This window comes from Pezoporus flaviventris, unplaced genomic scaffold (assembly GCF_033815535.1).
Source record: "Pezoporus flaviventris isolate CSIRO_AGI_PZ_B2104156 unplaced genomic scaffold, CSIRO_AGI_Pfla_v1 ptg000002l, whole genome shotgun sequence".
NCBI classification, from domain to species: Eukaryota; Metazoa; Chordata; class Aves; order Psittaciformes; family Psittacidae; genus Pezoporus; species Pezoporus flaviventris.
The window spans coordinates 12,901,940-12,926,160 of record NW_026892550.1 but is presented as its reverse complement, the minus strand read 5'-3'; the positions used below and the strand labels follow the sequence as shown (position 1 = coordinate 12,926,160).

At 38.7% G+C, this 24,221-nt stretch overlaps 1 protein-coding gene across 2 annotated transcripts in view; it reads left to right on the top strand.

The window, feature by feature from the left end:
• Window positions 1-2,307: 2,307 nt before the first annotated feature.
• TAPT1 (transmembrane anterior posterior transformation 1) overlaps window positions 2,308-24,221 on the top strand; it is a 49,083-nt gene continuing 27,169 nt past the window's right edge. The window contains exons 1-3 of one of the 2 annotated variants that reach the window (XM_061469687.1): window positions 2,308-2,599; window positions 8,432-8,562; window positions 12,744-12,862. In XM_061469687.1, the coding sequence (XP_061325671.1) occupies window positions 2,359-2,599; window positions 8,432-8,562; window positions 12,744-12,862 (491 nt within the window). In that variant the 5' untranslated portion in view covers window positions 2,308-2,358. Of the gene's footprint in view, window positions 2,600-8,431; window positions 8,563-12,743; window positions 12,863-17,079; window positions 17,147-24,221 lie in introns of those variants that run through there. The other variant, XM_061469698.1, reaches the window with a different exon arrangement.

Genomic DNA, 24,221 nt, shown 5'->3' with positions numbered 1-24,221 from the left:
GCTCTAAGGAAACCGCTTTAGGAAGAAGATTGGTGAATGGTTATGAAACTGCAGAGTGGATTCCAACATGCTGCAGAGTCATTCCGTAGCATGTCTCACAGCAGATAAGCTATGGAAAGCAAAATACAGCTTCTCAACAGCTGACGGTCCCAGATAACTCCCAACAGCAGATATCATAATGAGCCACTACTTCCTATATCAACACCACTAACATTTTTTTCACTAAACAACTTTTCCCGTCTGACTTGGCTAGATCAAGGACTCAAATATCTAAAAACTGGATTTTGCTGCAGTTGGGTTGACTTTCTGGAAGTGGCCACCAAGACAAAATACTATGTTATAGTTGAAATACGCGATTGAATGTAGAAAGGAATGCACTAAAATTCTGACCGATGGTGAGTTACAAATTCAATGTAAAGTACAGAAAAAAACATAAAGAAAGACTACGGGTAAAAACTTGAGGGTAGCTGCTAAGTGTGCTTTTGAGGCATCAAAAATACAAGTGAATTCTTAGCTGAATCATATTGCAGTCAAACTATTATCATGCCTTCAGCTGAACTACTTCAAGCAGAGGACTGGAAGATCTTGTAAACTAAGCAAGGTTATCTTGGGTCAACCTGTGAATAGAAAATGTCTGTGCTATCACAACTGCTGCCAGCAGTTTGTTATATAGCATTTCAGTGAGCCTGAAGGAGAAATAACATAGCTGGTTGTTAGATGATGTTTGATGCTACGAACAACTTCTTTTGGGTACGACTGATAACAAGGTTGTGACTGTTGTCCTTCAATATCATGCACTGCATCTTACCGATGGATATAGCTTTTATACACAGTTGGAAGGAGAGAAGCAGAGTATCTCTGAGAATGTCATGTAACTTTGCATGGTCTGCTACAGGACTCCAGCTGGGGGAATTTTTCAGCTCTTTCTGGAGCTCTTAGTTCTGCATCCTGTTTTTACAACAGCTTTTTACATCTGCAGAAAAAACATGGGAGAAGAAAACCCAAGATAATGATGTGTAGTAGCTATCGCTGTTAGCTCCTGGTATGGTACTCAATACACATTATGAGTGCCTGTAAAAAGCGCTCCACTGCGTGGATGTCAAGACCTGGATGAATTCTACCAGGCATTTAGAACCACCAACTATTTAGAACCACTAATGGCAATGGAAATGGGCACCTCCAGTCTATCCAAAGCCTGAAATGCTCTTTGAAACAACTGTACGAGAAACTTATAGAGGAAAACTACTATGCCTTTCCAAAGAAAGAATAAAGCAGTCTTTGTGTTCCCAGGAAAAGTGGCTAAATATTAAGCTGACTGAATCTGGCCTTTGAATGTATGATAAGAACATGAGAACTGCATGTGTGCACTTCAAATTCAGGCCAGGTATTTTGTCCTCATGCCCATGCGAATTCCCCCCGCAAACAAGTGCTTTACTGTTATCTTGAGCTTCCTGCTTTTTACATTCATGTTTACTCTTGAATAAAGTATAAGCACTTTGAGACAGGAACAATTATTTTTCACTAGTATGGCCTCTGATAAGCCTTACCACTGCCAATATCATGCTGCCAGTAACTAACAGCATTTCCAGCCTCAGCATTTCATGAGCCACAAGACTTCAGACACTGGTTCTTGGGCTGGTGGGGCCTGTTGACTTCTGTGGGCTCCTTGTACTCAGTCACCTGCCCTCCTGTGCCCAGCAGAGCATGGTGAGCTCCGTATGAGCCAGATGGCTGCTGCAGCACCTGCCTACATGCAGGTGAGCCTGGCGCTGTGATTTCTAGACGCCTCTTGCCCAAGAGCTACACACACCTGGGAGCACAGGGCTGCAACCTCAAGTGGCCAGTCTCATTCATTGAAATCCTCTTGGCTTTAGAGGTAATAATTCACCTCGTTTTCCATTTCCTAACAAGGTCTTTATTTGTGCAGTGTAGATTAAACACGTTATTTGCAACTGTTTTGAACCACTGTTTCCCAGCCCGTTGTAGTGGGTGAAACCGTGGGCACGACACACATTTCTTATAACAGCAGAGGGCCCGCTGGATCTCTGCGCTAACACAGGCATCTTTCTCTGTGCCTAGCAGCATCTACAGTACGAGAACGCGCTTATGAAGCCGGGCAGAAGAAGGCGCTGAGGCGCCACTGCAGAGCGGCGGCCCTGGCACTCCCGGGGTTAACTGCGGCGCCGCCACACCAAAATGGCGCCGCCCGCCTCCGCCCCGCCCCGCGCGCTGGGCAGTCGCGCGGTGGCCGTGGCGCGCCGCTGTCGCACGGTTATGAGTCACCGCCAGGGGCGCGGGGCGGCGCGCGGCTCGGGGGCTGCGGGCGCGGGGCGGGCGGCGCTGCTGCTGGCGGCGAACATGGCCGGCGTTCCCGACGCCGCTGCCTCCGCCGCCGCGCCGAGCAGCAGCGGGGATGGGCGGCGCGGTGGCTGCCCGGAGCAGCAGGAGAGCTGCCGGGATGAGCCGAAAACTCTCTGGGGGAGCAGCGAGCCGTGGCCGCCCGCCCCCGGCCCGGGGCAGCTGTCTCCGCAACAGCGAGCGGAGACGCTGGGCTTCTACGAGAGCGACCGGGGCAGGAAGAAGAAGCGGAGCCTCTCGGGTGAGGGGCGGTGGCGGGGAGAGAGGCCTCTTCCCGCAGGCCTGGGCGGGTGGAGGGCAGCGAGGGCCCCAGGCAGGGTTGTCCCGCTCGGGAGACCGGGATGGCCGGGGCGGTGGTGCCCGGGGCGGGCGGTGCCTCCGGGGCGCGTCGCCAGCTCTGGCTCCTCAGCGCCGGCCGGGCCGCCTGAGGGACCAGGGCCTGATGGGTGCCCGAGGTAGGGCCGAGGGCGCCCTGTGCGAACTTTGTCGAGCGACTTAGAAAAGTGCGCTGGGACCTGGCGAGTTCGGGAGCGGCGGCGTTCGGCCGCTCCGGGAGCGCGGGCGAGCAGGCGGGGAGCTCCGCTCCGGCTGTGCTGCCTCCGCTCTCCCTGCCTTAAGTTTCGGCAGAGAACTCGCCTGTGTTGGTGCCCCTTAGCGTGATTCGTGGTGTCCCCGCTTTCCACACGAGCGTGTTCAGGAGGAGGAGCGCGGGTCTCTGCTCGGTGTCACGCAGCGTGCTGGGAGGTGTTAACATGAGCATTACCTGTCCCACTGTGATACACTGAAGCGGAGACTCAGGCTGTTCGGTCGGTACCTGCCAAGGAGCGAGAGCAGCGAGCGCTTCGCACACCGGTTCCTGACAGGAGCAGGGGACTTACACATGGGGCTGGATTTCCTCAGCTCCACGGCAGGGAGAGCTGCGGGCGCGATGAACTTTCTTAAGTACGAGCAATGGTCGTCGTGTTAAGGGGTTCTTGTTATATACGCGAGTTTTGAGCCTTTGCCCCTACTACTGTATGTAACAGTACGGTTGAAAGTTGTGTGCAGATTATTTCAAAGTAAATGTATACTAACTGAAGACTTTATAGGGAAAAATAGGGAAAATGTCATGGTCTTTGCTATCCATCTGCAGCTGTATTTACATTTACACTTGAACTGGGCTTTTTTTAGGTATCTACAGAGTAATTTTTTAAAGAAGCCCTGCCTTTTTTTTTTTTTTGTAATAATGATCACTCTGTGTGACAGGGTTGATTCGGTGTTGGTAAGATCATAAATAACTTTATTAGCACTATGTTCTTAGTTGTGCTGCTTGCTGAAAACCTGGGCAGTGCTGAAAGTGGTGTTCAGGTGTCCAGGCTGTCTGCCGCAGTGTTAGTTTGAAGGTGATCCCACAGGTGTTACCAAATACAGAAAAGAAAAAGTAGGAATTAGGATATAACTTGAAGAATCTGCCACCAATTGAAGGCTTTCCTTCTAAATTTGACAGGTGCTGTGTCCCTTTCTGACATGTATTATGTCATAGGAAATGCAGTATCATTGACTGCAGTTCTGGGGTGTTGATGAAACTGAGGTAATTTCCATAGTTGTAAAGAATTGGCTTGATCGTTATGAATTGCTTTTTAGTGGGGAAAAAAGAGTGGTCAAGATGCATACTAATGTTCCTGAAAGATGAATAAATAGCTTAGTTAAAAGTATGGAAATTGTTAACTTGTGTGCATGCACAGGAATTCCTAACTGTGTTCCAGAAATTGATCATAAACTTTGAAATAGTTAAAAACATTGGTGCTCTCAGGCTCTTCAGGACAGGAGAACGTTAGAAGAACAGGTTTCTTGGTAGAGCAACTGAAACTTCTAGCTCATCTAGTGCTAGCAGTTTGTTACACAATAGAAGAAGGGATTTTTCACTATACAGAGTGGTTGTTTAGAGGAGAAGGAAATAAAAATACCCCACCATATTGTGCTGGTTTAGTCTTGATTGATTTAGTTGAGTCTTTATGATAGAAGTGTGGTTTTAGGATTAAGGGGAGTGAAATTTGTTCCTGTAGTAGTTGCATTTAGGATTGAGGTTATGATTGTACAGCAGTAGAAGCGTATCTAGGTACGGTACGTTTCACATTTGCAGAAATTTTCCCTTCCATTTCTGGTTAATGGTTATCCTTTGTGTAGCTATGCATCGAAGTATAACTTAGGTAAATTATTATCTTCTTACTTTGAAGGAACTAGTGGCCTTTTATGTTTTGAATATGCTTGTGCTTTTCTGTCCTGAGGTGGGGAGATAAATGAGAATAAGCATTAAGAGTCTGCTGTCTGAACAGTTTGAACGTAGTGTTTAAACACAATCTAAAACTGCAAAATAGGGGAAAGTTGAAGTGGAGAAGGAATTTGAAGTAGGAATTAAAGCGTTTACTTACTTTTAGAAGAAAATGATGCTTTGATAGCAGAATTAAACTTTTTCAGGTGATTTATTACTCTGTCCTGCCTTGGTGTCTCATGCTGTTCTTCTTGCTGCATTTGTCCTGCAGGGCTAGCCACTGATTTGTTTCACAGCTGACGCAGAGATAGGGCTAATGTAGAGTGGCAGTAAGTGCTCAGAAAGGAGGTGGCTGAACAACTGTGGGCTTCAGTGTACCCCCTCTCACTGCAGAGGTTGTTTTGCAGTCACAGTCTGGAGCTTGTGTACTGATCAACCCCGGTCATGAGGAGTTGTCATTTCTTAATTTCAAGGGCATGAAAGTCTAACCAGGTGGAAGAAACCTAAAATCATTTGCTTTTCAATAGACCCATGAACCAATTTGTATGGGGTAAGGAGGGGAAAATACCATTTAGTTAGAATATCTCAAGTTGGAAGGGACCTGTAAAGGTACACTAAGTTACTCTGTGGTGTATATGCCATATTTACTTTGCAGGAAACTAGTTTTTTGAGATGCATTATCTTTAAGTCAGAGCAGGTTGGTTATCTGAGGTGGAAGAAATACACCTTGGCAGTTAACAGAGTAGCTAACTGGTGTGTTTATATCTAAGGTTATCCCTTCTGGGGGGGGGGGGAACAAAAAATCAAAACCAAAAAAACTTACAAGTGATAGTATTAAAAAGGAAGACTCTAGAAAACAAGTTTGCAAGACTTCAGAGCAATCATAGAATAGTAGAATAGTTAGGGTTGGAAAGGACCTGAAGATCATCTAGTTCCAAACCCCGTGCCATGGGCAGGGGGCAGGGACACCTCACACTAAACCATGTCACCCAAGGCTCTGTCCAACCTGGTCTTGAACACCAGCAGGGATGGAACATTCACAACTTCCCTGGGCAACCCATTCCAGTGCCTCACCACCCTTACAGTAAAGAAGTTCCTACTCATACCCAATCTGAACTTCCCCTGTTTAAGTTTGAACCCATTACCCCTTGTCCTATCACTGCAGTCCCTAATGAAGAGTCCCTACCCTGCATCCTTGTAGGCCCCCTTCAGATACTGGAAGGCTGCTATGAGGTCTCCATGCAACCTTCTCTTCTCCAGGCTGAACAGCCCCAACTTTCTCAGCCTGTCTTCATACGGGAGGTGCTCCAGTCCCCTGATCATCCCCATGGCCCTCCTCTGGACTTGTTCCAACAGTTCCATGTCCTTTTTATATTGAGGACACCAAAACTGCACACAATACTCCAAGTGAGGTCTCACAAGAGCAGAGTAGAGGGACAGGATCACCTCCTTAGGCCTGCTGGTCATGCTCCTTTTGATGCCGCCCAGGATGCAGTTGGCTTTCTGGGCTGTGAGCGCACACTGCCAGCTCATGTTAGGTTTCTCATTGGCCAACATCCCTAAGTCCTTCTCCACAGAGTTCCTCCGAATCCCACTGTCCATGTCACCAATGAAGATGCTGAACAAGACCGGTCCCAACCCCGATCCCTGAGGGACACCACTCGTTACAGGTCTCCAGCTGGACATTGAGCCATTGGCCACAACTCTTTGTGTGCGGCCATCCAGCCAGTTCTTTATCCACCTAGTGGTCCATCCATCAAATTGATGTCTCTCCAGTTTAGAGACAAGGATGTCATGTGGGACAGTGTCGAAGGCTTTACACAAGTCCAGGTAGGTGACATCAACTGCTCTACCCCTGTCCATCAGTTCCGTAGCCCCACCATAGAAGGCCACCAAATTGGTCAGGCAGAATTTCCCCTTAGTGCAGCCATGCTGGCTGTCACCAAGCACCTTGTTGTTTTTCATGTGCCTTATCATGCCCTTCCAGGAGAATCTGCTCCAAGATTTTGCCAGGCACAGAGATGAGACTGACTGGTGTGGGTAAATGATTTAATGGAATGAACTTCTGCCTTGTTTCCCTGGAATGAACTTTGATTGAAGCTTTACCCATAAATATTAGGTTTTTACTACTCATTAAACTACATGTTCTCATTTGTTTTAGGATAAATTAAGTGTTACAATGGTTTTGGTCTGCTTACTGGATCAGCAATACATGTATCTATATTATATATATAAATTAAAATCACTGTCAAAACAAGTTCATACAGAGGAAAACCATTCAGTTTAAAGCAAATACTGGTATAAATGATATACTAATACATAATGAGCCAGCAGTTAGTGAATTATATAGGTGTGATCAGTATCAGCAACATGATAAATCACAATATTAGACATACACAGGATGTTAATACACCATCACAGGCTTCAAAATGCCTGTTTGTCTTCCCCCCAAATCCTAATCACATACAATACACGTGCCCCCCACCCAAAGCAGTGTAGGTTATACGCATACCCTGCTGCTGCTGCTTCTTTATATTTCTGTTTGAGCTGGTTCCTTCTTTGCTTTAAAACCATTTGTAATTTTATGGCTGTTCTTCCAGCTAATGTTCTTCATCATTTTCAATGTGATGAATATTGAGGAGCCACTGTCAGGCAGTTTTGGGTGAAGTCTTTACACACAGCATGTATACTTGCATTCCTCTCTTAACAGCTGTTATCTAGTCTGTTTTACTAAGGGTGTGTTGTGCAGCCTTTTCCTCCTCCACAAAAACGGAAAGCATTGTACCATGCAAGATCCACCCCCCTGCCTAGTAGTCACTAAGTCTTTTGCTAAAATCTGAATTTACTATTTGTGTGTTCTTATGTCATGGTAAATGATCTGTAGCTTTTCATCTGTCTGTCTAGATAGGTGATTTCCGTCTTTTGAATGTTGTGTGAACAGTGAGAGTTTCTATTTTTGAATGCCAGTAGTAACCAGAAATGTTGGATTTTATCGTAGTGTTCTGTCACTTCTGAAGTGTTACCAGAAGATGGTAATGTCAGACTTTGTCAATGAGTATCACAGCTTAAACTCAACATCCTTGTCCTGACAGCCTGAATTTTCACAATTGCAATTTTCAAATTTTATTTAATTTTGCAAGACTGCTCCACACAAAGTCTTTTTTAGAAGCCATATGAGTTGACTAAACTTAGGTCAGTCAGCCTTTGACTTATTTACCTATAGTCATTAAAATGTAGGAGACCTGTATGTGCTTGATGGCTTTTTGGTCTTGAAAGGCTTTGGTCTGATCATGAAATGATCGGCATGCTTGTACTGTTTGTGCCCTGAATCAATCACTTGGGATTGTGTATCCATGAATGTTTTGATCTTACAGAAAGTTCTTTAAAGAGCAAGTTGCTAGCATTGCTGGGAGAAGAAATAGCTTTTAAGAAGTCTAAAATAGAGCTTAGTAAATTTAGGAGGACTGTCAGTACATTAAAGATTAGGTCAGCTCAGCATAACTGCATCCAATGTAACTGCTTTGAGTAATGTTCTGGAGAAGTGGGATGAAAACAACTGGCTGGGAAGAGAAGTGGGAAGATGATTGGCTTGTTTTGGTTGTTCCCCTGGGGCAACAGGGATGTGGTAGAGCATAGGACTTGTGTCTGTTGTGGTTCCTTCTGTACCAAGTTATTTGATGTTCTGGTTATGATCAGCTGAAACTTTTGGGATTAGATATGATACAGATGAAATATGTAGCAAGTGAAAAAAAACATAGCTGTCTTCTCATGCTTTGGAGGTCATGCCTGAAATGTCTTCTACTTATGTGTTCCTGAATATAGATCTCTCATTGGTGAGGTTCATCAGTGCTGAGCTAACGAGAGGCTACTTCCTTGAACACAATGAAGCAAAATACACAGAACGGAGAGAGAGAGTATATACGTGCATGCGAATACCAAAAGAACTGGAAAAGGTGAAGTATACTGTTAAGATTTGTTTTAATTTAGAGATTAAATCTGTTGTATTATATTATTTGAAGAAATATTTACTTTTCAAAGACTTGCTACTAAAAAAAGTTAAACATCTGTAATGATTAGTTTTCAGTGTTAGTAACTTAAGCATTTGTTTCAGGGTTTTTTGCCTGTTTACTGCTTGCTGCTGTTATTAGTAAAGGCAGGCATGGCTAACTTTCAAGACCAGATGATGACAAATTAATTCAAATACAAAGATGTCACTGATCCTTAAAGGAATAGTCAAGCAAAATAAAACTTTTTACAGCAAGATGTGATTTTAAAAAAAAAAAGTTTTAAAGATTTGAGGGTGGGAAGATTTCAGTCCTTTAAAATATGATGATGGGTCAGTTTCTAGCTAAGGTTTTTGACTTAATTTTCATAGCTTTCTATTTTGCTTTTTGCAACTAATTAACACATCTTCCCTCTCTTTCTCAGTGCTACAGCCCTTCCTGAAGCATTCCTCCTTTATGTCAGCTTAGATACAATTCTGGCCATGCAGTGAGCTGTTGCCACTGCTGTAATGTAGAAGAGAATTTTATTCTGTCTTAACCTTTTTGATTTGGGAGGCAGAGGAATATGCTCAAGGATGATGAGTAAGGCAGCACTGTAATAAGGTTTGGCTAGGCTGCACTGTAACGATAACATTAAAAGTAATATAGCTAGAATTCTCAAAACTTTTAGGGATGAAGTTACGTAGTAGGGCTAAATCAATTTAGCTCTAGCTTACACTGAAGAGTCTGTGTAATTCTTCTCACTTCAGTGTCCTGCCTTATGCATGCTGCCTGTTTTGCATGAACTATGGTGCTTGCTGGACTGTTCGAAGGATTAAACCAGCTTATAATTTGGCAGTGAATGCTTCACTTTTCTTGCTCGGGGTTTGTTCTTCACTGGGATAGTGAGCTGAATTGCTTGGCTAGTATTCTTGAGAATCCAGAGTCTACGCAAGGGCAGAAGGGGAGCTGTGTAGCTTGGGGTAGGGGTAGAAAGATGAAAGAGCAGTGATGGATGGAGGGACAGTAGGAGTCCTTTCGTCAGCAGCCCTCAGGTTTCTCCTTCAGTATCATTAAATTCATCCTTAGTCTGTGATGAGACCTTGTTTCATAAAACTAAATTCCCAGTCAGTTACTGCAGAAAATCACAGAATGAATGAGATTGGGATGGACCTCTGGAGATGATGTAGTCCAAGCCCTTGCTTAAAACTGCATCACTTACAATAGCTTGCTCAGGACTAGATCCAGTTAGGCATCTCCATGGATGTTGTCTTCACAGTCTCACTGTGAACTTTACTCTTTATGGTAGAATATTCCACTTATGGTAAGACTCTCAGTTGAACTTTATAGCAGTTTTACATCATCTCCATTGTAATTATGTATACTATTACATGCCCTCTCCAAGTCACAGGAATTGTGCTGAATGATCATCAGCATAGATTTCCAATAAAAATTTCAGTGTGTAAGAACCAGGCAATGCCAACAGTCTTTTAAAAATAAGCTTGATGCTGTAAGTGGTGAAATTGATAGTTTTTGCATGGTAAATCATATTTCAGTCTGTACTTTCAATATGAAAGAATATGAAACTGAGTAGTAAGCATATGGATTTAAAAAGTGATGTTTGTCTCTTTAGAGATTCTGAAATAAATTCTTTATTTCTTTGCATGGGTTTAGTCCATGTTAGTATACATACTAGCTATATCAAATCGAATCATACTTGTTGAAAAAGTACAATGATTAAAATCTGGAAACAAATTTACACTATTTAGCAAACTAAATAGTGTACGAATCATCATATCTTGCAGGAATCACTTGCTTTGTGATTCCAAAGTCTGCTTAAATGAAATAAAGCATGAGGCACTAGGAAAGGAAGAGAAGAATTCTCTTAATTGTTTGTGTTGTATACTACCCAATAGTATAATTACAGAGTAGGAATGAAAATCATAATCAGGTAGAGTGAGAGTAAACTGGAGTAAGTTTGTCAGAGCCTAATCTTGGGAGATATTCTTTAGCATGCACTTTTTGCATGTACGTATTTTTAGAGTGGGGTGTAATGTTTAAAGGGTAATATCTTGTTATTGGTCTGAATACTTTTTATTTAGACAAACTAGATAATTTGCAATATAAATGCTACTTCCGCTCAAACTTTTTGTGCAGTTTCAGTGAAAGTTCTTCAATGTAATAGGTTATTTGTAGTAAATAAAAGGTGGTCCCTATTCTGCCATCTTAGGGGAAAACTTGTCAATTCATCTCAAAATTAAACTTTGAGCTTTTGTGCTAAAAAATAGTTATGATGATGGAAAAGCTCATTAAGCTTTTCTGTTAGCTCCTCAGTATCTGGAATATAGCAGCAAAAATGTTTACCAAAATGAGGGGAAGGTTCAGTGCTGATTGTATTTCATCAGGTATGTATAAGTTCAGTCTAGTGAAAAAATTAGGAAAATGAGGACATTAAACAATTGCAGATATTAATGCAAGATTATAGAATGTGAAAACGTGTAATTGCCCAAGCAGTAACAAAAGTTCTCTTTAAATCAAAAAGAAAATGCAGAGTTGTTTTCTGGATTACAAAGATGCCGTCAAAGAGTCAAACCAAATGACAGGCTGTCTTTCAATTTTGCTTGGGTTAAGGAGTTAAAAAAAGGAAGATACATGTTCAGCTCCAGTCATCCTCAGTGGTTGGATATTCAGCACTTGGTTTAAAAGTTAGCAAAGAAATGGGTAACTTAATGGCATATTAAAATGCAGTGGATAAATTCATCCATTATTTGTAACCACCACTCCTGATAATTTTTATTGATAACCCTCTCCTGAGATCTTAGAAAACAGTGGTAGAGGTGAATGAGTTGGTGTCAGGGGGAAAGAAGACCTTAATGTCACGGTGTGATACTGAAGTACAGACTGCAGAATTGGTAGAAATAATATGGGGAATATTAATAAATAATAAGGGAAGGCAACAATTCAAAAATGACAGCTGTGCTCTTAGACCTGAGTCAGTCATCAGTCACTTGCAGATAGATGTACTAGAGCATATTCTGTAGGATTGCTTTCAAAGTTACAGGGATGCATGAATGAGAGAAAGGTACATCTCAGTGATACTAGCTCATTGGACATTGAACTGGCTGTTGCTCAATCTGACAAAGAAGGTACTTTGAAAGGCAAACAGATTGTGGGAGTTAAAAGTAATTTGCTTGTCCTTTGGTTTACCTCTCCCCTTCCCCAGCCCCCAAACTGGTGTCTGTTTTTCCCATCAGCAATACATAAAAACTTTAAATGCATATTGGTTGTGGATGTATAGGCCTGCTTAGAGGCTGCTAGTCTTAATTGTGTAGCCAATGATTTCCTTGCAGGAAAAAAAAACTAGCTACTGGTCTGACAGAAGTGTAGAAGCCTATGTCTAGAGTCTCATTCGTGTAAACCTTAGATAAATTCAAAAGGCAGATGAGGAAGGAAACTCATGGGGAGAGTGGTATACAAGAGCTTGCTAATTAAGAGATTTCTAATGGCAGAGTTTAGGTCTAGTTTACTTATGACAGAATTGCTTGGCTCATGGCTGTAATAAAATGGCTTTAACTGTTCCTGTAAATTAAGGATAAAGCATTTAAACTGAGGGCAACTGGAAGTTTACCTCTTTGTATTTTATACTCTTTGTATGAAAAAGATGTTTTCTGAAGGAAAATTACCATATCTGGTAATTAACTGTGCAATAGGGAATTAACAAGGTAAGAAAAAGAAAAGCATATTAAAAAGGAGGTAGACAGAAAATGGTTGTGCACGTGTACACACAGCTCTACTTGACACATACCACAACCTCCAAGGTTAAAAACATTAACTTTTTCAACCTTAGAGGAAGGTCACCATTGGAAGATGAACTACAGTTATATCCACACGTAATTCATCTATCCAGTAAAGACTGAGTTCAGTGAGCCATGGAAGTCTGGAAAAGCCTTTGCTGCTTGGATGTTGTGATGCGGAATTTTTGCTGAATAGTCTTCCAAGTGCATAGCATTTTATTTTTGTTACACTTCAGGAGATTGAACAAGTGAGAGTATTGTGCTTATTTGGTTAGTCTTATGTAAATGTAATTTTCATAAAATCATACAATTCTTTATAAACTACTAACATACTTTTGTTTTATTTTTGTAATTTAGTTGATGTTTTTTGGAATCTTTTTGTGCCTGGATGCTTTTCTTTATGTATTCACCCTGCTTCCTTTGAGAGTTTTTCTGGCAATGTTCCGGTTCATCACTTTGCCTTGCTATGGCTTACGGTAAGTTGATTCAAGAGAAAGGTGTTGATACCCTTAAATAATGTTTATTTGTATTTAATTTTACAGCCTTCAGTGCTGTTTAAACTACTAATGACTTCTTCCACTGTGAAACAGAAGTTTTGGTCTAATCTAACCAAAACAAAGGTGTTTGTAGGTGGGATCTGTAAGCTTTGCCAGCAGTCACTAACTGTCATGGTTATTTTCTTCAGACACAACAGTTTGATAACAGCAGCACTTAGGCATATTCAGGTTAGTAAAGGACGGAGGTCTAAGCTTATCCTGTAGTTTTGTTCTTTTAACCAACATGTATCTGAACAGTTTCAAGATCCCTTAGATTGGAATTAATGGCTTGGCTCATGTTTTTTGATAGGCTCTTTGATACTGAAACAGAAGTTTGGATTTTTTGTTTGGTTTTGGTTGGTTGGTTGGTTGGTTTTTTCCTTGGGGGTGTGTGTGTTTGTTTTTTTTTTGTTTGGGTGTTTGGGGTTTTTTGTTGTTGTTGTTTTGTTTTGGTTCTTTACAACAGTTTTCCTTATCTGCATGGTAAACTTTGCCCAAAGAACCCCTGAATAAAATGTGTTGTTTTCTTTCTTTCAAAGACTCTTAAGACAGTAATCAGATGGGACTAACTACTTGGAATAATGTTAAGACATTTTAGATCTTAATGCCTTGCTTTTTTGTTCAGATCAATTTGAGGAAGTTGTTGCTAATTCATAGGATTTTTGGTTTGCCTTTCTGGTGTAGGCATCAAAAATTGGATAGAACTGGTTTCTGTTCTAAAAGTTGGGACTTCATGGTAAAACTGGTTATGTAAGTCTGAAGTGTGGCCTAAAATAAAGGGATTATTTGTATCAATGTTGTAACTTTTCCTTGAATAAATACGGACTTACGGGTTTTCATTATTGCTCCAAACTTGATGTATGGTAGCTGATTATTTTTTGGTGGTTGCTCATATTTGCATTATTAATATTTTTTTAATATGTGAAGTGCTTTTAGATGTGTAGTTCAGAATGTATGTTCTGATTAAAGCAAATGCGAGTCTAGTTGCAAAAGAAATAATATTTTAAAGACTAGTTTTAATTGGAAATGTTTGTACTTCGGTGGCGCTTAACATAGGCACTAGGTGGCAGTGTAATATTTTATTGTGCTGTTACCTTAGAGCTGAATCTCAGTCTTTCATTATGTTGAGAGTTTTCCTAGCTGAATAAAAACTATGGCAGCTATTTAGTTTTAGCCTCCTGACAGGTCAAATTATGTGCCTATTTGTTAATATCATAAAGGTACTATTGCTAGAATAATAAAATTCAGGAATATATAACGGATTTTAAGAAATCACTTGGATCTTACTATTTTTTTCTTGTTTAAAAAATGTTCTTCCTTGTTTATAAACTCAGCTTTGCTTTTTGACAAGTTTTCTGCTCTTCTGAAGTAAGATTGAAAATTTGAAGGACCAGTTGCTGTTTTGGGGTATTGTTAAATATACTGAAGAAAGTGACATGGAACATACCATATACACTCACACGTGTGTATCTGTATGTACACACACCTGCAATATTAAAACTTAATCTGCTAGCTTGATAGAATTATTACTGTGTGATGCAGGATAGAATCCAGTTTGATCAATTCAACTTGGTTATATTAACTTTAAAGTGTTATCAGGTAAGATGCAGTGAAAGTGAATTATCTTGAGTGAATAAAGCTTTGTTTATGTAACAACTCCTGAAGCAATTTTGTTTGTTACAGTTTCCTCAAAGGTTTATGGACTTTATTTCCTTAGAATCTCATTACTTGTTCAATACTCGAGGCTTTGTCTAATTCATTTATGTTTTAAAATTGATGACTTTTACTCAAAGGTTCACAATTCATATTTATAGTACGTACTGGAACTTTTTCAGATATGATGATTCTTATTTCTGAATATTCAGTGCCTGCATTTTGATTTTGGGATGGAATTTTTGTTGTTTTTCTAGTTATGCTGATTTGATTTCTTCAGGCAAAAAAGATCTGGTATTTTCTTCTCACTCAGGAAATTGAGTTTTATCTAACAAAATAGATTTCAAGACCTAAAACGTCTGTAATTACAAAAGGTACTTACAAAGCAGGTGGCTGTTTATCTTTTAGCTTGCTTTTTCTCACAGATGTCAAGTAAATGTTGAGAAACATGACTAGTTGTTACTTGAACCTGCAACATCATATTCCATTCTGTGTAGTAAATAAAAGTGCTCCTCCCTTCATCTTGACTTTTTTTTTCTCAACATCTCAGTGAAGTTACTGAGCAGTGAGTGTTCCATCTTCCTTCCAGTTTACTCTTCAGTTTGTTTATTTCCTCATAATAGCTGCTCTTGTCAGTGTAGAAAAAGATTATATTACCCATTATTTTTTTAAAAACAATAAAACCATGTTCCATGTTTGATGGACTAGTTCCTGTCAATGGTACTGTGTGCAGTACTTAAATGTAGCGGGAGTGCTTCATAGCTTCTTCCTCATGTTTTAATATTCCATTTTACAGAGTTTTGAAAGAGAACTAAGAGTAATGTATCTTAAAGAAATTTGTTTCCTTATGCTGCCTAGACAGTATAAGTGCTTCAGTTTGACTGCGTAGTTGTCATTCCTCATCACTTGATCTTTCTGTTTGAGTAAATGTGGTTCAGTGTATTTGTCAGAGCTGTATTGGTGTTAACATAGCTATTTTAGAGAGACCATAAAACTTCGAAAACTTCAGTCAGAAGAATCCAAGATTCTGTCATTATGTAAACTAAACTGCTGGTTAAATCGCTGTGGTCAAACTGGCAGAAGCTGAATCATCACATTGTGATGGTTTTGGCAGGTGCAGCTACATTACTGCTATGCTCTGTAAATAGCAGGGTGCTCTTAATAATTAACAACACTTCACAAAATTAAACGACATCTTCTGAAATTACAGGAAAAAAAAATTAACCCAGCTCTGATGTATTCCAAGTCATGGAGAGGAGTTTTTCTGAATTATTCTTTTTGAATCTTCTGAATTACTCTCATCTTATTAAACTATTCTTTGACATCATAAAAGCACATATGTTGCTCTAACAACAAATCTAAGGTAGAGAGATAAGTGGACTTGGTGGAATTCTCCTCAGAATTACAGTCCTTGATGACGGGTACCTAAAACTAACCCTACCTGTTGCTGAAAGGTAGGGTTTCCTTCTGCAGTTCAGACACATCTTTTTATTAGTACCTCGGATGCAGATGTTCTGTGCAGATTAATATCTCTGCTTCTTTGCAAACACTTTTAAAATGCTAATTTCTTGTTTTTCTTGGAAATATGTTGCACACCAATAAAAGCTCTTGTGGGAATGGGGAAAAGCTCTTCTGTATTATTTGAAAAACACCACTATATGAAGACTGAAATTGTATGTTAGTGAAACTCTGATGGGCCTTTCAGTTTAATTACACTTAAAGATATTGTTCATCTTCTCCACAAAGCAAGTAAGGAATTGTGACGGAAAGTAAGACTTCTTTTCCTTCCCTCCACATTCTGGTTTTCTGAAGGAAATACACAAGTAGATTATGAACTTTCTTGTATGTGAAGATTGATTGACAAGATCTTTACCTTTCTTCCATGTAGAAATAAATACAGACTATAAATATTTTCTGTTTTACTCCACTCTCTTCTCCGTTAAAGTGAATTTAGGTCCTGCCAGCAATAACATCATTAACTTCAGTTGTATTATATATACCTCTTAAAATTCCCATCACCCTCCTGTGAAGTCATAGATTTAAGCTTTTCAGTAGGAAATAAGAATAGCATTATTTCAAGAAAGAAACTGTAGGAAGAAAGCGTATCAGGGATAAAACAAATAAACCAATCAAAACCCACTCCCAACCCCCAACAACAAAACCCAGACAAATCAAAATAAACAGATATACTGGCACTCTATTACAGACATTATTTCTTTGTTCATATTATCAGGTTATTAAATAAATCTGAAACTTTGTTGCACACTTTTTGCTGAGGGCTTTAGTTGTTAAATACATAAACTTCCTATTGTCTGGTTAAGTTCATGGAGAAAGTAGTGCATCTGTCCACCAAAACGTCTGGCTTTCTACCAAGCAAAAAAAGGCAGGTACATTCAGTATTTTCTGTAGTAAACTCTCAGATCAAGTACTCCTTTCTCCTTTCCATAACAGTGCATAGTGTAGCAACATTACAAACTTCTCTTTCTTTCTTTCTTGTAAATCAGACCGAAGGGAAGAGCACTTTCACTTCCTTTATAGGATGGAATGTGGTGTCACAGGGATTCCTCCTTGGTGAGTAAATCCTGATTTTCTTTTTCCTTCTGTGCTGTCAGCCAAATTCGCACATGCAATCAGTAAAAAGACTGACTACAAATGAGTGGTATAGCTAAATTAGCCAAGGTATTTCAAAGGAGAAACCAACACACATTCATTCAGTGTTGTTTATGATAGGTGTATTTTCACTTGGAACTGCATCACTGTGGAAATAAGTTGTGATTTTAATAGATTTTAAACGTTTTTTACATAGAGTGCCTGCAGACCAGTTAAGCCCAATTTAAAATACGATGTCTTGGAAAAGCTATAGCCCCTGCTGTAATGCCTTAAGCTTTTTTTACGTTTATTCTAAGCAATGTTTCAGTCAGGTTCATAATTATATTTTTGTGTGTTCTTCAAGCAGGTTTTTTAATGCTTAATGTAAATTTTGGGGAATTCTTCAAGTTCATTGCGAGTGTCTTAGTATTAGACTTGATTCTCTGCATAATGAACATATGATAAGATGCTGTATTTTATTTACTGACTTCAGTTATAGCTGATACTGTTATGAAAAAAATAAAAGCTTAATGGAGGCTTGTTTTAATTGTCACTTATTTGAAACCTCAATTTTTTTTTATTTATTTTGAGACAGCTTTCATCCGGGCGTAACAGCAAGGTTGGTTTTGTTTCATTCTTAGCATGGTCTCGTGCTGTGGTGTGTGCATGTAGAGGATTTTTATTGTCTGAGAAATGAAATGCCAATTGAAACCTTGGCAAACTCAGCTCTTTGTATCTTAGAATTCTTCATTTGGGACATTTTTATCATCCCTTAATCTGTATATCTCAGTTTTATAACAGTTAAGCCCAGCATATATACATATCTCTCTTAAAGTATTGAATTGGATTGATCAAAATAAAGCTATTTTGATTAAAAAGCTTCTTCTGGAAGCCAAACTTAACTTCAAAGTGGAGCATATTTGTAGGAAAATATGTCCAATGAATCACTCTGCACATTTTGAAAATTCTTGGTGTATGCCCTGCAGACAAACGTGGCTTGGGTTTTATTTTCCCTGACACCTTTATTTGCTATGCTAACAGGAAAATTTTCCCTTACGTGTTGATCTGGTTGTTCTTGTTAATGCTTCATATAAGATTAGAAATTTATAATACAGCTGTTCATTAATGAAGGCTACATTGAAAGAGTTTGATCAAGATTACATACAACGGTCTACATGTAAACCAGAATACCACAGTTCAGTTTCCATACAAGTATCTGTAATGTGAAAATAGAGAAGATATCCAAACAGAACTTTAACTAGACCACCATTTCAGTAGCTGAAATATATTACTAATTAATGTAAGTCTCAATGGCTTTCTATTTCAGAGTGTTAATAATACAGTTAGAAAAGGTTTGCTGTAAAATTCTTGCTCAAGCTTGTAACCTCAGTGCTAAAGCTTTTCTTCAGTGGATTATTAGCTGAACAATAAATCTATATAATGAAAGGGGGTTTTTAATTGTGTAAGTACAATAACATTTATAGAAGTAATACTTTTAAGAGTTTATAGATGTATATGTATGCAGGTGGTTAATTATTTTAAGATTAAAATATCCCCCTAAAGCATTTTTGCAATAATACATTGGTATCTTTAGATTACTGTATCTGTGAGATCAGTATTGGAAATTTAGTGCCACCTATGAGGGAGTAATTATTTATGGTAATCTGAATTATTTGGATGAGACGGTACTAAAGGGGCCAATTGAAAATTCAGCCAACTGTAAACTTAAACAAGAAAAATACATTGAATTCTTGTTGGTTTGGAGAGAAAAAAAAAAAAAAGCATCAAAAGCCAAACTTTACAAGGTGACTGGAAAACCATATGTAATCAGACTAGAAGGGATCAGAAAGCCTGGAAGACAAAAAGAAAAGTAGCCATATGATAGCATGTGACAATCTGTGCAGTTAAGTTTTAATATTATTGATATTAGAGTTTTAAATAATACATGCAGAGTGCTTATGCATTGGCTGTCAGAGGAATTAAGCTCAGGTATACTTGTCTACTGATTACTTTGTACCCAATATACAAGTTAAAATATTGTTCATTTTTCAGTGACAGTGCTGAAAAGCATACCATAAACAGCTGTACTGAGAGGTGTTTAGACCCTTTTTTTTTTTTTATACAGCAAGAGCAAATTACAGTTTGTCCTGGGATGCATTTTATGTTCCAAATGACTTAACCGTAAGGAAGGCTTATTAAAATATTTAACACCTGATTTTGTTCTTTTCAGAAGTCAGCCACTTAAGCAAACTTATTCATTAGCTACTTGTGACTTGTAATATCTTAAAGCCAAATATCAATAAACTGCGATTTATTTTTAATAATGCTCTACTTAATGCTGAGTAACTGCAATTGTACAGCTGCTGGAATGAAAAAGGGATTGCTGGGGTAGGAGCCAATGCCAAATGCCAATACACTCAAACTCTTGAGCTGTTTTTCTTCTTTAATAACTTAAAGGAAAGATACTGTGAAATCCAACATGCTTTTCAGTTGAAACTCTCGCAAACATTATATATTGGTAGTATGACCATTTGTATGGTCACAGCCCTTATGAAAGATTGAACCTAATGTTTTTTCAATCAGAACATGGAGACAGAACTCATTACTTTATGAAATATGATAACATACTTGAAAGGTCATGATCCAAATAGACATACCTTGAAAATGACAGTCAGGAGCTAGTTTCTTAAGCTTACGTTTGTCTAAGGAAGTTGCTTTTGATGAACAGTGTTTTTCCACACCCAGTTTTTCTTCACTGGGTAGCTGTTTTACGTATACCTTGAAATAAGTTTGACTTCGTTTTGTACCAGTGGATTTTCTTACAGATATCAAAAGTAATCATTAAAAAAATTTACGTTTTTCTTTTTCCTTGTTCCTAAATCTGTAGGACTAATTTGTGGATACCCAGAATATTTGGTAGTATTCTGATAGTAGTTGAATTTAATTTTATAGAGTAGCAAATTCTTCCTAACTGTTTATAAGGGAAGTTGCTTGTTTTCAGCAAAGGGGGAGAATGTACGCAGATCCAGTAGTTTTCTAAACAGAGGAAGGACTTGGATTCACGCTTCCTAAATGCATCTCAAGGTGGGCAAACCATAAACTGGAAAATTTGAAGGATGAGTATTAAACCTTGAGCTTTTGAATTGTGTTAGGAAAAGTAACTATTTTCTGTAACAGACTGGTTTTCTGAATTCCTAGTCCTTGGTTGATGTCAGTGTACTGTATAAATTCTGCTGTAGTTTCAACTGCCTCAAACACCGTGTGATAAGTATTGAGCTTGACATGCTTCTTTTGTTAATTGGCTGGGCTGAAACAGAAGCATGGTGTGGTAGAATAGAGTGGTATAGTAGTAAGGTGTGCACATCACTTAAAGTGAATAATAAGCTCATATATCCACTTAAGTGTGCATTTGTGAAATATATATTATTTGGACACAGTAACTGAGTTCAGTGGAGATTTTGTATCCATTAGTAGGTGTAATGGTAAAGGATACCCAAAGGCTGAGGAGTTTGAATGCCTTGTTTATACTGTAGAATATTGAAATCCCTGTGTGTATTTTCTGTGTTGTCTTAATTTGCTAATTAGTGTCTCAGTGTAAGAGAGTTTATCTGCAGAGGAGTGCTTGATTTTCACTTTGAATTCACACAGATTGAAGGATCATCTCATGTTTAAACAGCTTAGTGTATTCAGTGATAGTAATAGTAAAGCGATACAAGATTTTATGTAGTGAATAATAGAATGGAAAAGCCTTGCTCTTTATTATTGACATACTTTGAAGAAGTTTAATTTAAAAATTTGATTCCTTGGTAATCTAGTCTGTACAGCTGAATGTGGGAACTCAAGGCTTAGCGTAATGAAACCACTTGTCAGATTCAGTAAAGAGCATTTTGGAGAGCATGACTTGTAGCAAAAGTGTCTGAAGTAATAATGGAAATATGCTAGAAAATAATTAGGTGAAAACACAGAAATTGTGTATCTTAATAAGGCCCATCTGAATGACAGTCCATATGCCCTGAATCTGCGTATTTACTGGTTTGAGATGTGAAAGTTGTAATTTAAATTATTATTCAGCTATGTAATCAGCCAAATTGTGAAACAATTCACATAATATTATTTCTGGAATCCAGTAGGATATTAAAGAAGCTGCATCTTGCACAAAGGCTCTCATGATACTATCTTCTAAGAGCAGAGTTCACTAAAGCTGGGAAAGTATTAATATTTAATTCACTCCTGCAGCATCTCTGCATGTCTGGGGTAGCTTTGAAGGAAGAGAGCAACTGATTTCTATAGAAAGATTCTGCTGCTTGCTTTTCTGTAACTGAAATGATTCAATACAAAATAAGATGGTTACGTTCGTTGATGTTCTTTTCTTGCTCATAAAAAAAATTAATTTTCATGTGAAATCTTTCTCTCTGAATTCTGTCATACTTCATGCACAACTGCAAAAATACAAAGTCTTTTGAAATGAGCTAAGCTGTTTCAACTTCTCTTATCTCTGTTCAGTGGTTTCTAGAGTTGTACAGTATCATACTGTCAGCTATCACAGTAGCTCAGTACTGTCTAGTTTTTACCTCTTGGCTCCCTAATTTCAAATGAGATATTGAAAGTATTATCAGCACTATGCTGTATTTCTTGTTTGTTTCTTGACCTTTGTATAGTTGTCATAGCTTGGCTGATACCAGCTTTTTTTGACATTCTGTAGTATGCATGGTGTTGATGGTGGGTTCAGCATTATGAATTGGTATGTGATATTAAGCATGATGTCTCATTACTTAGTGCTCAAGATGGTTCTGAAAGTACTTTCCAGTGTTGGCACTGTGTAGTTATTGGAGACAATAAGTAGAAACAGACAAAGAAATGAATGCAGAAAATGTGATTTGTGTCATGAGTGGGCTGAGAGTTCTTGGCAGGCATAAAATCATATCGGCCTCTGTGTGTTTATATGTATTAAACAGTTATGGTAGGAATGATTTGTGACAAATACAGATTGAAACAATGTGAGCCTGATCATGTACTAAAACTGCAATGTTAAGTTCTCACTGAATGCTGACTACATTATTTTATAACTGCAGGCTTTGCAGTTAGTTCTGTGTATTTGCCAAAAGATGACAAATCATTAGACTTAATCCATTTACTTGATTTCCTTGTCTTTCTAGGAAATAATTATTCCTGTTCCATATTATATTCACAGCCACACCTCAAAATCCTTTTGTAAATGTTATTAGCCAGGGCAAAAAAGGATTTTGCTGCAGTGAAAGTGCTTTTGTGGTTTTATGCAGTAGTCATGGTTAATCTCCCTCAATCAGAAATATGTTATTTGTAGACCATAGATTACTTGCTAGTCAATATGAAGGGGTCTTTTTTAGTGTACAGTGAAAGAGTACTAGAATACATTTTAAGTGCTAGGATATTCTTTCTACTTTCTATAAAGCAGTTTTATGTACTCAGCCTTTGCAGTAATCCCTTATATTTACTAGGGGTTAAGAGATGCTGACAGCTCTTCTGTCATCAAGCTGAGTAAATTGAAACTGTGAGGATATTTTTGTGATTTCTTTTAAAGATGTGTTTTGAAGAAGTTGGCACAGTTTTATTGTTGGTTCTGCTTCTCATGTACATGAGAAGCAAAAGAAGTTACTGTACAACTCTGAATAGAACATTAACAGTGAGTATTTTTAGTTAAAATGTCGCAAGTAAAAAATACTGCAGTTTTTTCTAGATAACACAGACTACTGAGAAACTAAATCTAAGTCACTGTTAGAGGTAGAATTCTTGAAAAACATAATTTGAACATATTCTATTCTACAAAAGCTTAATTTCTGTAAGGCATAGCAGTCAAGTGTCGTTGATCTAATCCATTTGAGCAGCCTTTGAATTGAATTGTAGTGATATCCAGTTTGTTCTGGAAGCAGCACATTCTCAGAATACCTTCATCTTTACAGTGTATAGGGTGCTGTGTGCAAGTTTGGATACACCTTCATATGGCATTGTTCTCATGAGTTTGTTTTCAGAGTTGAGAGTACCTTTACAAGAGCAGTGTGCTTTTGATTGTGTGTAGTCTGTTCTTAGAGTTTGTATTCCCCTGTGATGGTTATCTGCTTTTACAGTAGCTTCTTATGAGTTGATTTTACTTAAGTGAGTGAAGTCATACTGATGAAAATCAACACAAGCAGAAGCGTGATAGGGTTAACAGTACAGAGTAACAGAGGTTTGTGACTACTGGTGGTTGAGCATCTTTGATGCTACTTGTGAGCCAGAAAATCTTTAGCATGATAACATCAAAGGATTTTCCTGGGTGAATCTTTCTGGACTGTTTCAGAAACTTCATAAACAGATTCTGCTTACTAGTGCATTTCAGCAAGAGACCGTCCCCTCATACAAATTGGTATCCTGCCAAACTTTAAAAACAGATCTTTTGAATATTTTGTCTTTAACAATAAGGTAGGTGTTGGTTGGAAAAATGAAGATGCTAACTTTCTGAGTAACAAAATTTGATTCTCTTTCAAATGCTAAGACCTGGCACTACTGTTGTGAAGTAATAACACTTTTATCACTTTATCCCAATCTATATTGTTCACTATGAGTGTTGACTGGGGGACTTAACACTGAAATGATTCTGAGTACACTTCCAAAATTGAAGTAGGTTGGAGTAAAAGGAACCTGCCGCATTACTCAGCATATGACTGGTAATCATAATCGTGGGCTTGCTTAAATCCTATAAATGTTCCAATATATGCTAACATATTTAAGTATAATCCTTTAAGTGAGATGTAGTTAAATAGGGCACTAACCTTTCTAGATGCAATTTTGCAGGTTAGAGAAGGCATTTTTGCGTGCGTCATGCAAGGACGTAGTCATAGGTTCTTTAAGCAGCAGGCAAATAAGGGATGTGCTGGAAAATGGATACTTTAATTTTTTTAATTGGTGTTTTTAGTTACAACTCAATTTGGGGGGGTTGGGACGGACGATGGAGAGAAAAGTCACCAAGGCTTTTTGTCAAGGACTTAGTCTGAAATAAAATGTGGTGTGGTTGCTGTTACTGACTTGTGAGAGCAAGAAG